The 15,360-nt window shown below is 36.0% G+C and overlaps 1 protein-coding gene across 4 annotated transcripts in view; it reads right to left on the minus strand.

Moving 5' to 3' along the window:
- The window catches only part of RPS6KC1 (ribosomal protein S6 kinase C1), a 180,827-nt gene that overhangs the window by 84,754 nt on the left and 80,713 nt on the right, over window positions 1-15,360 (minus strand). For all 4 annotated transcript variants that reach the window (XM_039230102.1, XM_039230101.1, XM_039230104.1 and 1 more), the window contains exon 7: window positions 1,789-1,904. In XM_039230102.1, the coding sequence (XP_039086033.1) occupies window positions 1,789-1,904 (116 nt within the window). The remainder of the gene's footprint in view (window positions 1-1,788; window positions 1,905-15,360) is intronic.

A 15,360-nucleotide genomic window follows, 5' to 3' on the forward strand; every position in this document is an offset into this window, starting at 1 on the left:
AAAAAAAAAACACATTAAAAAAAAAAAAAAAAAAAAAAAGAAGTGAAATAAAAAGCAAATACTAGCCATAAAAGAGAAACATCTTGTTCTAGTAAGAAAGACTATTCTGTAGCTTCCTTGACTAAGAACTGAAAAAAGTCCTGGCATATCAAATTTGATTCACTAGTTAGTCCTTTTTACCCTTTGTGATACAAGTTCTAATTATTCTACATGCCTCTTACAATTCTAACGTTTCCTCATTGAGGTATATTTTTGGGGTCTTCAATTTTACTATACAGGGTTTGCAAAAGCAGAGTGTCATTATCTTTTGTATAACTTCAAAGTATATCTAGTTTGATACTGTATACATCAGAGTCTTAACAGATGCTTAGGAATTAATATATAATCTAATACAACCAGTTCTCTTGTATAATCTCCAAATGAAACAGCAGAGGTCTTATTTAAAACATATTCATTATGTAAGAACAAGAAACAAAAGTATATTATTTCTAAGCTAGAATATAAATTTTTTGTTCTACAAGTAATGGTCAAACACTTACATTGAAAATTTGCATTAATAACTACAGTTTTGATTACTGAATTTTTTTAAACGCCACGTGCAAAATGAAAAGGACTTAGAAAATCAGCAACAAAAAGTTTAATGGTCCAACGAGTCAAGATGAAGTATTGGGCTATTTGTAAACTAGAAAACGGATACATGTTAGAACTGTCAAAAAGTACATAAGCATTAAAAAATGGGGAAAAAATGACACAAAGCAGTATATGAAGGAAGATGAAAAATAGGGCTAAAACTTATTAAGCTACTCTTCTAAGCTTGGCTCATAGGCTGGTCTTTTCATGAGATAAGCACTTGAACTGCAGGATGTGTGTGTGTGTGTGTGTGTGTGTGTGCACGCGCGCACGTGTGTGCATGCACCTGAACATGTGCGCCGGTATATATGAATGATTTTTTTTTTAACTCATTTAATCCTAACAATAACCCAGAAAGGAATTGCTATTATTCTCATAATCCTACACTTTCAGATGCAGAAAGTGAAGCTAAGAACTGGAGTTCAGTGTCCTGTCCAAGGCTCCATGACTTCAAGGGGCAGAGCTGGGATATGAACAAGCCCACCTGCATCTTAGATCAATTAAGAAAATAAGCACTTTCTCTCGTCTCTAGAAGATATGATTCTTAAATTGTATCCAAAAAAAGAAAAACTTATAAAGAATATAAGGAAAAATATATAAATATTTTTTATTAAAAAAAACAGAAAAGTTACATATTTGCCAAATCTAGATGACATAAAAACAGTAATAATAAACCACAAGGTTTCCAATGTTCTAAGCATTCACCTGCTTTCTAGACAAGACTAAGGATAGTCCCAAATAACCTAAATACCCCTGTGAGAATTATGCCTTTATAATTCTAGGTGATCTAATAGCAGCTACTTTTAAGGCTTCTGCTTACATAATTAGTTTTAACATGAATCAATAAAACTGTACAGAGATTGCACAAAAACGATTCCTTAACCCTAAAAATTTCAAATAAAATTCAGTACAAATTACTATCATTTTACAAATGGAGTTTTAGGGGTAGAGTAAGGAACAAAAGACTGAGAAAGAGGAGAAAGCAAGCCCACGTTATTCCACTTTTGGTGATTCGTTTTAATGCTTTTCTTCCCAGGAATAATTTGTTTAAATATTACTAATAAAATTCCAAAGACCAAAGTTCTCATTCTAATTATAAATAAAGCCAAGAGAAAGACAGCAAAAATAGAAAAACAAAATACAAAACATAAGACATACCTGAGATACATCATCAAGTTGAGGTTTTCCATAAAGGCTAGAGAGACTCTCTGCTCGCATGAGATATTCTGCTGTTCTTCTCTTCACAGCTTCTCGACGGGTAGGGCTTGACTCTCCTGAAAGTAGAAAATAAGGACAGGACATGTGAAAAATAAACTTGCATTTATCCAATCTGAAGATTACCTTTCTTTTACCCAGTTCACCACTTGTTCACTTTTTTTTTTTTAACGTTTATTTATTTTTGAGAGACAAAGAGACAGAGCACGAGCAGGGGAGGGGCAGAGAGAGACACACACACACACAGAATCTGAAGCAGGATTGAGGCTCACTCTGAGCTGTTAGCCCAGAGCCTGACACGGGGCTTGAACTTACAAAGTATGAGATCATGACCTGAGCTGAAGTCAGATGCTTAACCGACTGAGCCACCCAGGCTCCCCAGGCTACTTGTTCACATTTCTAATAAAGAAGAAGAGAAATTCAAAATTGGAACAGACATCCGAGTTATTAGTATCAGCAAGGTCTCAATACTATCACCACAAATTTGATTTATCCAAATTCTGAAAATTTTCTATTAAAATATATAGAGAGAACCTGATACCTTCTATAGGAGGAGCTGATATACAAGAAATGTAATACAGGGGCGCCTGGCTGGCTCAGTCGATTAAGCGTTGGACTTCGGCTCAGGTCATGACCTCATGGTTCATGAGTTCAAGCCCTGCATTGGGCTCTGTGCTGACAGCTCAGAGTCTGTAGCCTGCTTCAGATTCTGTGCCCTCCCCCCGTCGCTGCCCCTGTCTCACTCGCTCTCTTTCTCTCAAAAATAAATAAAAACATTTAAAAAAAAATTTTTAGAAGAAATGTAATATAAAAAGCCCTGCAGACAGAAAACTAGCCTAGTCTAGGCACTATGCTATTGCCTAACTCAACAAATTGGGACTAAATGCGATAGACGTTTAATAAGAGCCATGACATGGATATGATACGCTGCCAAAGTGGCACCAAACTGGAGAATAAAATCATTTAAGGGTAACTCTGAATTCACTCTGATTTTTGTAAGCTTCATGTTTTTTCATTAACAACAAACTGTCACCCACCTTACAACTGAAAAGAAAGATTCTACTTGAAATGTATGTTAACTAGCTGGAATTAAAATAAAAGCTTTAAAAAACAGAAAAAAAGGAAGAATGTAATTGAAATCTCTGCAATAGACAAGTATGTGAAAATGAGCAATTCATTTACCCTGCCTGGCTCTCAGTTTCTCTAAACAAATTGTATTCAAAATGGCCTCCAAAGTACTCATGACTTCAAAAACCAGGTGGTCCATCCAGCCCAGGAAGTACTGGGGCTCTCTCTTCTCTAGCACAGGACAATCCTATGCTCTTACCCATTTTATATACACTTCATTTGAAGACAGGATTTCATGACTGAAAGTTAAAACTTTTGAAAACCACTGTACTATATAATCTCTAAGGCTTCTTTCATAAATAGCATTCTATATTTTCATGACTCATTTTTATCTAAGCACTTCATACATAGTACTTTTTTTTTTTTTTTAATATAATTCACCCTATGCATCTTCTGAATGAAGTTAACTAAAAAGCAAGTATCATACAGTGGAAAGCACCCTTGATTACATTCTGGAAATCCTGGTTATCTACATTCTGGCTCCGCCTCTCACTAGTCATGTGACCGATAATACATCATCTCAAGTCTCTGACCTCTTCCTCATTCTCTAAAATGGAAATATATACTTCAAATGACTGCAGAGATTAAAGGAGACAATATACATAAATGATACTACAACAAAGGCAGTTGTATATAGGAAGCACTAAATTGTAAAGGTTTTTGATCTTGGTTTCTCTCTAAACCAAGTCCTACAAAATTATGTTCCTATTTTGCTGAAGTGAACTGAACTGAATTATAATGAAGCAGTCATTCTTCCCCAAAAAATGACTACGAGAAAGCCCTTATTTCTGCCTGGAATAGCATCTTCTATTTCTTCTGAGGAATGCTCCCTTCTCCTCTCAGTAGCCCTCCACCTTCAGCCACCACGACCATCGACCATCAACCATCGTTTAACAGGGTGGTCTGAATGAAAACTGCTATTGTGTTTCAGATCTCAGTCATTCTGCCCCGTATTTACTATACAGTTAAGGGTGAGCCCTCTGTCACAAGCTGGGCCAATCACAGGACCCCACCCTCTTGGCGTTGGGGAAGGAAGGAATTGGCCCAACACAAACTGGGCCAATCAGTCCCTCTTTGCTACTGAGGCTGGAAATAAGGGAACTGGGATCTGCCAAGAGCCACCTTCTCTATCAATGTGCTAAAAGCCAATCAGAGATAAGGAATTTAACAGAGAGAAGCAGTTATGAGAGACAAAAAAAAGAATCCTGGTGTGACTGGGGTCCAGATTTCAGCCCAACCTACATTCCTGCCATTCTTTGCCTACTGGATTTTCTCACATGCAAACCTAAGAATCCAGACTGAATAGAGCCCTCACAGGGAACCGGCAACAAAGTTGGGGGTGCAGTTTTGCTTAAAAAACCTTCCTTTTCACAGCTTTTACATGACCATTCCATCTCTTCTCTCCTTTATGAGTACTTCAAAAATGTAACTAGTCCTGGGGGCTGGAAGGGGTACGTGGGAGGGGAGGGGGAATCTCTACTGCTTTTTAACTATGGAACAGTCTACATTTACTAACTCTCCAACTCCTCAAACTTCAATTAAAATTAAAATTTCAATATGATCCTTTTCTCTGTCCTTAAAATGTATTTAATTTCTAAACTCAAGCTTTTATTTTTATATAATCTATCTGTGAAAGTTAGCTAAGTAATTGAAACATGTTGTGAAGGTAAAATGTGCCACAGAGATAAGAAACATTTACTATTTCTACACATTACTCATCCTTCAGTTTGGAGTTTACCTTTCCTGGACTCTTCACTGCTACTGCCATTATCATCAGTGCTCCTATCAGGTTATACCTTTCATGCCCTCAACTGAGATCCCCCATTTAAAATTTCTGATTCATCATAGGCTAACCTGCGATAGAAACCATGGCGATTTATTTAATGCAATGTGATCACAAGCTGTAATACAACTTTGAAATTTGCTTTTGTTCAAAAAAAAAAAATCAACTTGTTTCCCAAAATAATTTGAAATTCAAAAATGCCAAGGCTGTGGAGCACCTAATTCAAGCTAAAACCATATTTTGTAATGAAATCATTGTTTTCTTAAAACTTTTGGGGCCTCTGCCGCTTTTGAGGCAGTCTCCATAGTAACAGAGAAACAAAACCGGAAGCCAGCAGTTGCAATGGACTCCTGCTGCTGATAGTGGTTCCACTTCCATGGAAACAACAATGGAGTGATGGAATACGGGGAGGCCTTTTAAATGTAACCTTCAATATACATACTATGACTCCTTCCTTACCAGCCCCTTAAAAGTGGGTCACAAGCACGGCTGCCCAAGAGTAGCTGCCAAGGATGAAAATCACCTCTTGCAGATTCCTACTGCTGGACACTTCCTGAGGTTTGTGAGTACTAGGAAGAAAAGATTAATCTAGAGATTTCTGGAATAATTTTAACCGATCAAAGTACTGATAAATATGACTTAAAACAGATTTTAACAGATTAAAAATTTTCAGTCGGCCCTAACCTTAATTTCTTAATCTTCCTAGTAACACACACACACATACAGCCCATAATGGTTATTTTTCAAGGAAAACCAGGTTATCTGAAATTCAAGGTTTAATCCCATTTTAGGTCATGTAGATATTATCTCTTCAGTGTTTTATCGAGGTAGACGTTTAATAAATATATATTTTTTTCTTTTTGGAAAAACAGTGCATGCTTTCATGCCAAGAAGCAGAAAGATGGGGGAACGGGGGGGAGAGAATCTTAAGCAGGCCCCATGCTCAGTGCACAGCCCTGATCATGCAGGGCTTGATCTCATGACTGTGAGATCATGACCTGAGCCGAAATCAAGAAGCACATGCTTGATTGAGCCACCCAGCAAATGCTTTTAAAAATGGATACATATTTTACATGCTACCTAAGGATAAACCAGTACCTTCAATAAGTTTCTTTACATTTCTATTAATAATTCAGATACAGTAAGAATTTCCACTGGGCTCTGGCATCCAAAACAGAAAACATACTAAATACTCATTATTTACTAACCATTATGTCAAAAAGTTTCACTGTGCCAAAAAAAAAATGTCTTTTGTATATCGTGTCAACCTGTATTTCTTTACCTTCTCAATTTCTGATCAGGAGACAGGATGGATATAGGGTGAATACAGAGTCTGATCTGTGGAAGAATGGGGTGTAGCCAAATAGAAATGAGGAGAAAGTCCAAAGCTCATGAAATTTTTAGAAACACTAGACTGTGGGACACCTGTGGCTCAGCTGGTTGAGCATCCGACTTCGGCCCAGGTTATGATCTCGTGGTTTGTAGGTTCAAGTCCCATGTTGGGCTCTGTGCTGAATGCCAGCTCAGAGCCTGGAGCCTGTTTCAGATTCTGTGTCTCCCTCTCTCTGACTCTCCCTTGCTCATGCTATCTCTCTCTCAGAAATAAATAAAACATTAAAAATTAAAACAAAAAAAAGAAACACTGGACTGCTTGTCCTACATTTCTCAGAGCACCAACTCTGACTTGATACTAAGTTTTACAGAAGGCACAGTCTACATAATGAAATCACAAATTTCTAAGGTATTCAAGAAGCCATCACTACTTGGCACTCCTTTTATTACATCAAATTCTATTTACAAGAGATAGGTTACCTTCCCTATACGACTAAGACTCAGGGATGTGGAGTGGCTTTCGCAGTTAATATAACAGACTAAAACTGAAGCCAGGTCTTAGCCAGTCACTTCTGGTGACGGAATGTGAAGTGGACTGTGCTGTTACTGAGTAGAACAAGAAAAATACAGAGCACGGGACAAGTACAAGTGAGTATGGGAACAAAGAGGAAGAGAAAATAAGCATGAGGAACTGAGACAGGAGCCTATCAGACAACACAGCAGAAGAGAAGCAGACAGAAAGAGACTGGAAATGACAGACAAGGGCACAGGAAAATCAGAGCTACAAAAAGGTATATATTTCACACAGTGTGAAAGAGAATGGGCCTTTCTGAGAAAAAGCGGTCTCTCAAAACATCCCTGTTACCCAAGGAGTTCTTTGGGAAACACGGGTCTTTTCTCCTTTACCCATTAAAAAAAAAAAAAGACATTTTATTCACAGCACTAGTGAAAATCTGTTTCACAAACCAGAATAAAAAGTAGTTCTTCCAATTCTGTTATTCTGTCCTTAGTCACCAAACAGAATATAGCTAATGCCTCATCATTGGTTCAACAAAAGAAAACCAATGCTGAAGGAAAATCTGGCCATGTACCTGAAAGACAGTATGCCAACATCTACATTTTATGGAAAATTTTAAGGGATTTTTAAGAGTATTTTGACTAGATTTTTTGCCACATGCACAGACATTAATACTCACCTAAGACCCTTTGTAGGCAAATCCTATATATCCTTATCTCTATTTCTCTTCAACAAACACTCTCCAGTAGGCCCCCATGACACTATATTCTTGGTCAAACATGCCTGATTTTTACTCAGATTTATCACATTAGAAAGAACATTCAAAACAACCTGGCTTTAAGGGAATGAGTTTTTTTGTTTATTGGTGCTTCCCTTTGTGGTTTGTTTTTTTTTATTTTTTTTTTGTAACAACTTTAGTAGCAAAAAGAATATGATGGCCTTGGTGGTTATAGTTGCTTTTTAATTTTCTTTTTAGTGCTGATTTATTATAGTTAATGGGTTTTTTGTTCTTCTCAGGTATAGCCTACCATTTCTGACTTATGCTAAGTGTTCTGACAACAAAAGGCAACCTTGAGAAAAAGCAGTAATTTATGGTTCTACATTCTACCACAATTGGGGCCATCGGCCTCTCCACATATAACAAAATCGGGTCAATCAGGGAAACTGCTTCCCATTTGCATTAACCAACTCCACAGTAATGTCTTCTCACAACCAACTGTTATGTGACCTCTAGAAGTTCAAAGAGTCACCAAAGAATAGTAAAAGCAAAAGTCATAATAATATTCATGTCCAGGCATTGCCTCAATTATGACTCCTTTCAGTGCTGCTCAGTAGTTTTTCTATCAGTTAATACTGAATGAAAACTAACACATCATTAGATCATAGTGTTCAATGCCTACAGACACCGTCTTCTCCTAGATTCAACTATTTTTTTTCCTGCTCCCTAACCCATTTTTTGTTTGTTTTGCATTTTAAGGGGGAGTACCCAAAAAACTAATCATTCAATCCCCTCAAAACAACATGACCTGGCCAGTCTCTTTATGACAATAAACTCTTGTCTAGATAGATAGATTGACTGATAGATAGACGGACAGATAGATAGGTAGTTAATCCCTAAATGTGCCTTATGCTGTTATCCATGGCTTCTAACGATTAAAATACAAAGTTTAAAAAGAGTTAGAGATACACTGAAGGTAAAAGGAATGAAGAATGAAAACTCATAAGCTAAGATTTTTACCTTCTGAGATGAAATAACAATAAGGAAAAAGATGGAAATGAAACTCCACTTAGACTAAAAATCGTTTATGTACTATACTAGTAAATATGAAAAGTCCCCCAAGCCCCACAAAGGCTCTTGCTCATTTCTCTCATCTGCTTAAGTGACATCTTAAGAAGAAGTAAATTCATGGAGGACTCCAACAAACTGTTTTCTTGATATCATGATACTGGATCACATATCTTCCTTTAAGATGATGTAAAGCAATCAACAGAATTACTGATTATAAGCAGTTAATTCTTCTGAATCCTAGAAGTGTCACAGACTCCTTTAATGTATCTCACCTTAAAAAATTATACTACTTCATATATAGCAGAATTAGATAGACTCCATTCCATTTCCAGATTTATTTAACATGAAGATATTTATCTCCACATTTAAACAATTCAAAGAACGTGCCAAGCGATACGCCCACAGTATATCACATCTGAAGCCCATTCCAGGATAACAAAGAAAATCCTCCCCAACGAGTAAGACCATACATATTCCTGCCCCTCCTTCTGCTCTTCAGAAGGCAAAATGCCTGATGGTTACTGAGCATCTATTATGTTCCAGACACAGTTATCTCAATGTTTACAGTCAACTCAATGTTGCTGCAGAACATCACATACAGCAGACCCTCAATAATATTTTGTTAAATAAATGAATGGGAAAGCAAATGAATGATTTGGCACCAATACTACATGGTCTGATAACAATGCCTTCATGCTTAGAGATACTATAATTACCTCTTTCTATAACTGAGGGCCTTTCTCTAACTTAACCAGTTACAACATATGCATTTCAGAAAATGTCGTCTATAATTATCTTTATCATTTATGTAGGTGAAATTGTAAAAAAGGAATATGGAGGAACATGGCATAGAAGTGGCATGATTGGACTAAAAGTCCAATCTAATTAAGAAAAACTGTCATGACAGTATCATTGAAGGAAACACAAACACAGATATTCTACATAACTTTAAACCACTACGTAAAAAAGAAGTCTATGAACTTTATATTGTTCGACAATTACAATTTTAGAAAATCTGTTTCTTAACAGTTGATAAAAGTACAATATGCCTGAACAATGATCTGGTTATTTTTCAAATAAAACACACGTTGAGACCACTCATGACAACACAGTAAGCTCATGAGAAAAAGCAGACTTACGTTTTCAAAACTTCCTAAAAGAGAATAGATAAACTGAACTTCTGTATAATTTACTAAGACTCAATATTTAACTATTACAATTAACTAAGCTGTAAGGTCAATAAAACTATGTAACTCAAGTAATCGTGAAATAATGATTGACTGCTTCTCAAAGTGCCTTACTGCTAGTACTGAAAAAAAATGCCAGCAGCTTTCCATTTAGAGTTTTTTAGTTTTGCGTGGTTTACTTTACAATATTCATAGATATCTGGGGTGCCTGGGTGGCTCAGTCAGATAAGCATCTGACTCTTAATTTCAGCTCAGGTCATGATCTCACAGTTTGTGGGTTTGAGCCCTGCACCGGGCTCTGTGATGACAGTACCAAGCCTGCTTTGGATTCTCTCTCTCCCTCTCTCTCAGCCCCTCCCCTGCGCGTGCTTGCTCACTCGATCTCTGAAAATAAACTTAAAAAAATTTGTTTTTAATTATAAAAAATAAAATATTCATAGATATCTATATTTCTTCGGATCAGAATTAAGGCTTTTTCCAGTAATCACAGGAATTAAATCAACACTCATTTTAATGTTTTTAAACTGTGTTGCTGAAGATATAAAAATGTGAGGATACTGATGACCAACACCAGCTAATAAAAAATCCTTCGAGAATCCTCATCACTCTCTCTCTGCTTCTGCAATAGAGCAGCTGTGCCTCACACAGATTCACATGAATGAAAATATTTAGACGAGAAACCACCCACTTAGTTTATTTTCCATACGACTTTCCTGTAATTATTTTGTAAACTGTTCACAAAACAATACATAAAAACATCTGCAAAAACAGGTAATTAATGTGTCAAGCCAAACTAATGCATTTTTTATGGTGTCCATGCTTCGTCAACTGTAATTATAACTCTTTTTTAAGCAAATGATGATGTGTTTGTTGCAATGTGCAAGTGGTTATTTTAGATGCTCTGTTTACTGTTCATACAATCTGAATATAAAACTCCACAGCTACTTTACCCTACATCAATGTTTTACCTAGCTTTTTGCAGAAGCAGGAGAGTGGTTCTCTTTTCCAAGCTATAATTTCCAGTAAACAGTTTTGTCATTAAAACACGAAACTCTTAACATTAAAGTTGATACCAAAATGCCCAACTGAAGAAACATACGACAGAAAATGATTCACTCAGACTTTCTTCCTGCAGCTGTAAACCTCTGGGAATTATAGCACTTTATGCCCCTCAGCTTGCGGGAAATTAAGCCTCCTGATTATGAGGAGTTTAGAAGGTTTGCTATTGTTTTTAGGTATAATATCCATCCCATTTAGACCCACCAGACACATATATCTTTGACATGAGACCAACAAATGAAGAACCAAATCCTGCCCAAAGTATATTGTTTCATATCCATCCATACGCTTCGGTTCTACTACAGGGAAGGTCATGCTCATTATTAATTACTATTACTCTATGCACCAACATTGCATACCAATCATCATCCTCAGATGGCCATTCCTTAAGGCCCAACGTTTCTATTCTATAAAGTCCTGTTTCCAGAGCTAATAAAAGCTAACATGAAGGAAAAAGCAAAACACTTTAATATATATGTAAAGTCCTTTCTCTCTTTAAAAAAGGCAATTTTTAGGGGCGCCTGGGTAGCTCAGTTGGCTGAGTGTCCAACTTTGGCTCAGGTCATGATTTTGTGGTCCGTGAGTTTGAGTTCCACGTCAGGCTCTGTGCTGACAGCTCAAAACCTGGAGCCTGCTTCAGATTCTGTGTCTTCTTCCCTCTCGGCCCCTCCCCCCACTCTCTCTCTCTCTCTCTCTCAAAAATGAATAAACATTTTCAAAAAAACTTAAAAAGGAAATTTTTAAAACATGATGATTACCTATAGCACAGAAAAACCCTCAAAATTAAAAACTCTTAGGAAACAATGGCGACTGTTTATTTTCACAACCAAACTTTTTAGAAATAGTGTAGAGTTCACCCTTCCAGGTCCAAGCTTATGTAATTCCTTATTTTGATACAAATATTTCTAAACTGAGCCACTTCATTCTTCCCTTGAATATTAGCTACTGTGATATGCTAAAAGTGCCTATCTATCCTCACCTTGTTCCCAATAAGAACATGAGGTAAGTGTTACAGAAAATCAAGTAAGTTTCCCAGCTGCCAAGCTTTAGTTTTAGGTCCAATGTTTATTTTGGAGAATTTGGGGTTGGATCTGATCAAAACAGAACAGAGCTCCAGTTCCAAGGATGCTGGAAAAGGAAAGACTTGACTAAGACAAGGTAAGGGAATAGGACAGAAACTTATTTATTAAAACTCGGGGTCAGATGAGCAAGAAGTCTCAATACTGAGTTTCACTACTTATAGTAATTCCTACAAATATAAAATGTAATAATGAATATAATTAATGCCACTTCATACAGCTGAATTCTAAACATCGCCCAACCTTTGCGACAAATAATAGTGATACCGGTGCAGAGTACTGAAACACCAGACAAGAGGCATTTAAACCTATATGGTATTTTCAAAAGCTACTTTTATGCATACGGGCTGCTTCCTACACATACTTTAGTATTCAACATTTTTAGCACCTCCTGCACAAGCCTTCCCTATAAGCCTTCTCCTTCTCCCTGGTCAAGTGCCCATTTATATTTATCTATAGAATCATTCTCATTCAAAAATCTTTATAGAGAATTTCCTATGTAACAGGCACTGTGTTAGAAAATACACTGAATAAGAAAATGCATTACCTTCAAGGATATTACAAATAAAGAGATATTCATTCAGTAAATAACTGCACAAATAATTATTTCATTGTAAATATGATAAGTACTTGAAGCAAAACAGTGTGCAATGACAACAAAGTTCAGGAAATCTATACTGGTGGGAACCGAGGTGGAAAAACGTTTGCTTGAGGAAATATCACTGAAACAGATCTGATGAACAAGGAGGAAATTCCAATTGAAAAAGCACAGTAAAGCATTCAAACAGAGCACAACTTATGTGAAAATTTGAACATGGGAAGGGCCACTGTGCCTTCTAGGAGATAAAAGAAGGCCACTGTGGCTAAAGAAAAATAAGTGACTAGGATTGGTTCAATATGAGCCTGGAGAGAATGGCAGAAACTGAATCATTCATAGACTCATAAACCATAATATCTTTGGATTTTATCCTCAAAGCACTGAGTTTAATACAAGAAAGTGACATGATAAAGGTCCATTTTCAAAAGATCAGTTAAACTATTGGTATAGAAAGAAAGGTTTAGACTCAAGCAAGGATGACAACAAATCATCAAATACGTTTTAACAATAAAAACAGAAACTGTAACTTAGACCAGACTAAGACACCTATAGAAAGCATAAAGCATGCTAAAATATATATAATGTAGTCCAAGAAACAGAAAAAGGAGGGAAAAGGCAGAAAAATCACTGGAGAAATGATATGTGAAAACTTTCCAAATTGATAAACATTGACCTACATATCAAGACCATCAAATACCAAGAATAAAACAAACACCAAGAAGAATAAACCCAAAGAGATCCACAACTAAACATATAATAGCTAAACTATCAAAAGCTAAAACAGAAAATCTTAAATGGGGCAAAAGATAAACTCATTTCTTCTCCAAACTGGTTTAAAGAATAAGTCCATTTAAACAATATAAGACTACACTGTGGGGCTAATATAAAAGTGCTACATATATGACAATACTAGCAAAAAGATGTAGGAAGAGATCTATACTGAAGTAAAGTTCTTATATATTACTAGAATTAAGGTAATGAAGTAGAATGTTTTAAGTTAAAGTACTTATTACTATAATCTTCAGAAAAAAATATGAAAAATAAAAAATTCAAAATGTTAGTCTACAAAAAAAAAGGAAGGGAATAAATTGTACACTAGAAAAAATATCTAATCATGACACATGGCAGTAAAAAACAAAAAACATAGACATAAAAAAAATCAATAGAGGGGCAGCTGGGTGGCTCAGTCGGTTAAGCATCTGACTTTGGCTCAGGTCATGATCTCACACCTTGTGAGTTCAAGCCCTGCAATGGGCTCTGTACTGACAGCTCAGAGCCTGGAGCCTGCTTTAGATTCTGTGTCTCTTCTCTCTCTCTGCCCCTCCCCTGCTCATGCTCTGTCTCACCCCCTCTCCCAAAAATAAACATTTTGTTAAAAAATTAAAAAAACAAAGAATTTTTAAAATAATAAAATTAAGAATACAAAAGCACAATGAAGCATAAATCTAACCACACTATTAAATGTGTTAAATGTATATGGATTAAACATGCCATGAAAAAGCAGAAAGTATAAGGCACAAAAAATTTTTTTAAAGATCCAATTGTATTGTTTACAGAAGACATACTTTGATTCAAAAAAACCAAACAGATTAAAAGTAAATAACTTGGGGTGCCCGGGTGGCTCAGTCGGTTAAGCATCAGACTCGATTTCAGTTCAGGTCATGATCTCAGAAATTTGTGAGTTAGAGCCCTGTGTTGGGCTCTGTGCTGGCAGTGTGGAGACTGCTTGGGATTCTCAATCTCTCTCTCCTTCTCTCTCTCTCCCTGCTCCTCCCCTGATTTCACTGTCTCTGTCTCTCTCAAAATAAATAAAAAAATTTTTTAAAGAAAAAAAGTAAATAGTTTCACTAATATCTAACAAAATAGATGTTAAGAAAAATGAATGTTACTAGAGACAAAAACAGAACCTTAGAATGTTAAAAGGTTAAGTTAGTCAGAAAGATACACCGTTATAAACACACATGCATCTAACAAGAGTCCTATAACAGATGAAGCAAAAACAGATAAAAATAAAAGGAGAGTTTATAGCTGAATAAAAATATAGGCAACATAATCAAAATTTTTGAGATGCAGCAAAAGTAGTACTTGGAAGGACTTTATAACTTTATTAAAGACCTAGGTTGAAAAGATTGCAAATCAATAACCTAAGCTTCCACCTCTTCAGATGAAATAAATCTAAACAATGAAGAGTGAAATGCACAAAAAGAAAGAAGAAGCAGAAACCAATGAAGTAGAAACTTAAAAAATAGAAAACAAACAAAAATAAAAGTTGGTTCTTTGAAAAGATCTGATTGACATTTATCTAGACCAAAAAAAAAAAAAACCACACAAAAAAATCAAAGCACAAAAACAAAAAGACACCACAATCAAAATAATGAATATATCCATCACTCTCAATTAACAATTTTTCGTAAGCAGGCTCCACACCCAATGTGGGACTTGAACTCAGGACCCCAAGATCAAGAGTCACATGCTCTACCAACTCAGCCAGCCAGGCACTCGTCATTTGGCAATTCTTTGTTTTGCCTTCATTTTTAAAATATACCTTCACTGAGAATTCACTTGATAGACTTTTTTCCTCTATGTATGTTAAAGGTGTTAATCAATAGTCTCCTTATTTGCATGTTTCTAACAAGATATCTGACATCATTCTCATCTTTGTTCTTCTATATGTGTCTTTTGTTCTGCCTGTTTTTAGTTTTAAGAATTTCTCTTTAATGCTGATTTTGAGTGATTTGGTTAGAATGTTCCTTGATGTAGGTTTTCATGTTCTTATGCCTAGGGTTTGCTGGGTTTCTTGGACCTGTACAATGTTTTCAACAAATTTGGAAAGTTTTCAGGCATGATTCATTCCAATAATACCCAGTCTCCCTCTTTCCCTCCCTTTTTAGAGGTTCCAATTACATGGAGAAAAGTTGTGCTATAGCTTACTACTGTTATATTAATTTTTGCTTGATTTTTTCATCTCCATTTCATTTTGGATAGTATCTATTGCTATGTCTTCCAATTCATTAATCCTTTCTTCTGCAATAGCTAATCTGCT

This window comes from Hyaena hyaena, unplaced genomic scaffold (assembly GCF_003009895.1).
Source record: "Hyaena hyaena isolate Hyena2069 unplaced genomic scaffold, ASM300989v1 scaffold_43, whole genome shotgun sequence".
NCBI lineage: Eukaryota > Metazoa > Chordata > Mammalia > Carnivora > Hyaenidae > Hyaena > Hyaena hyaena.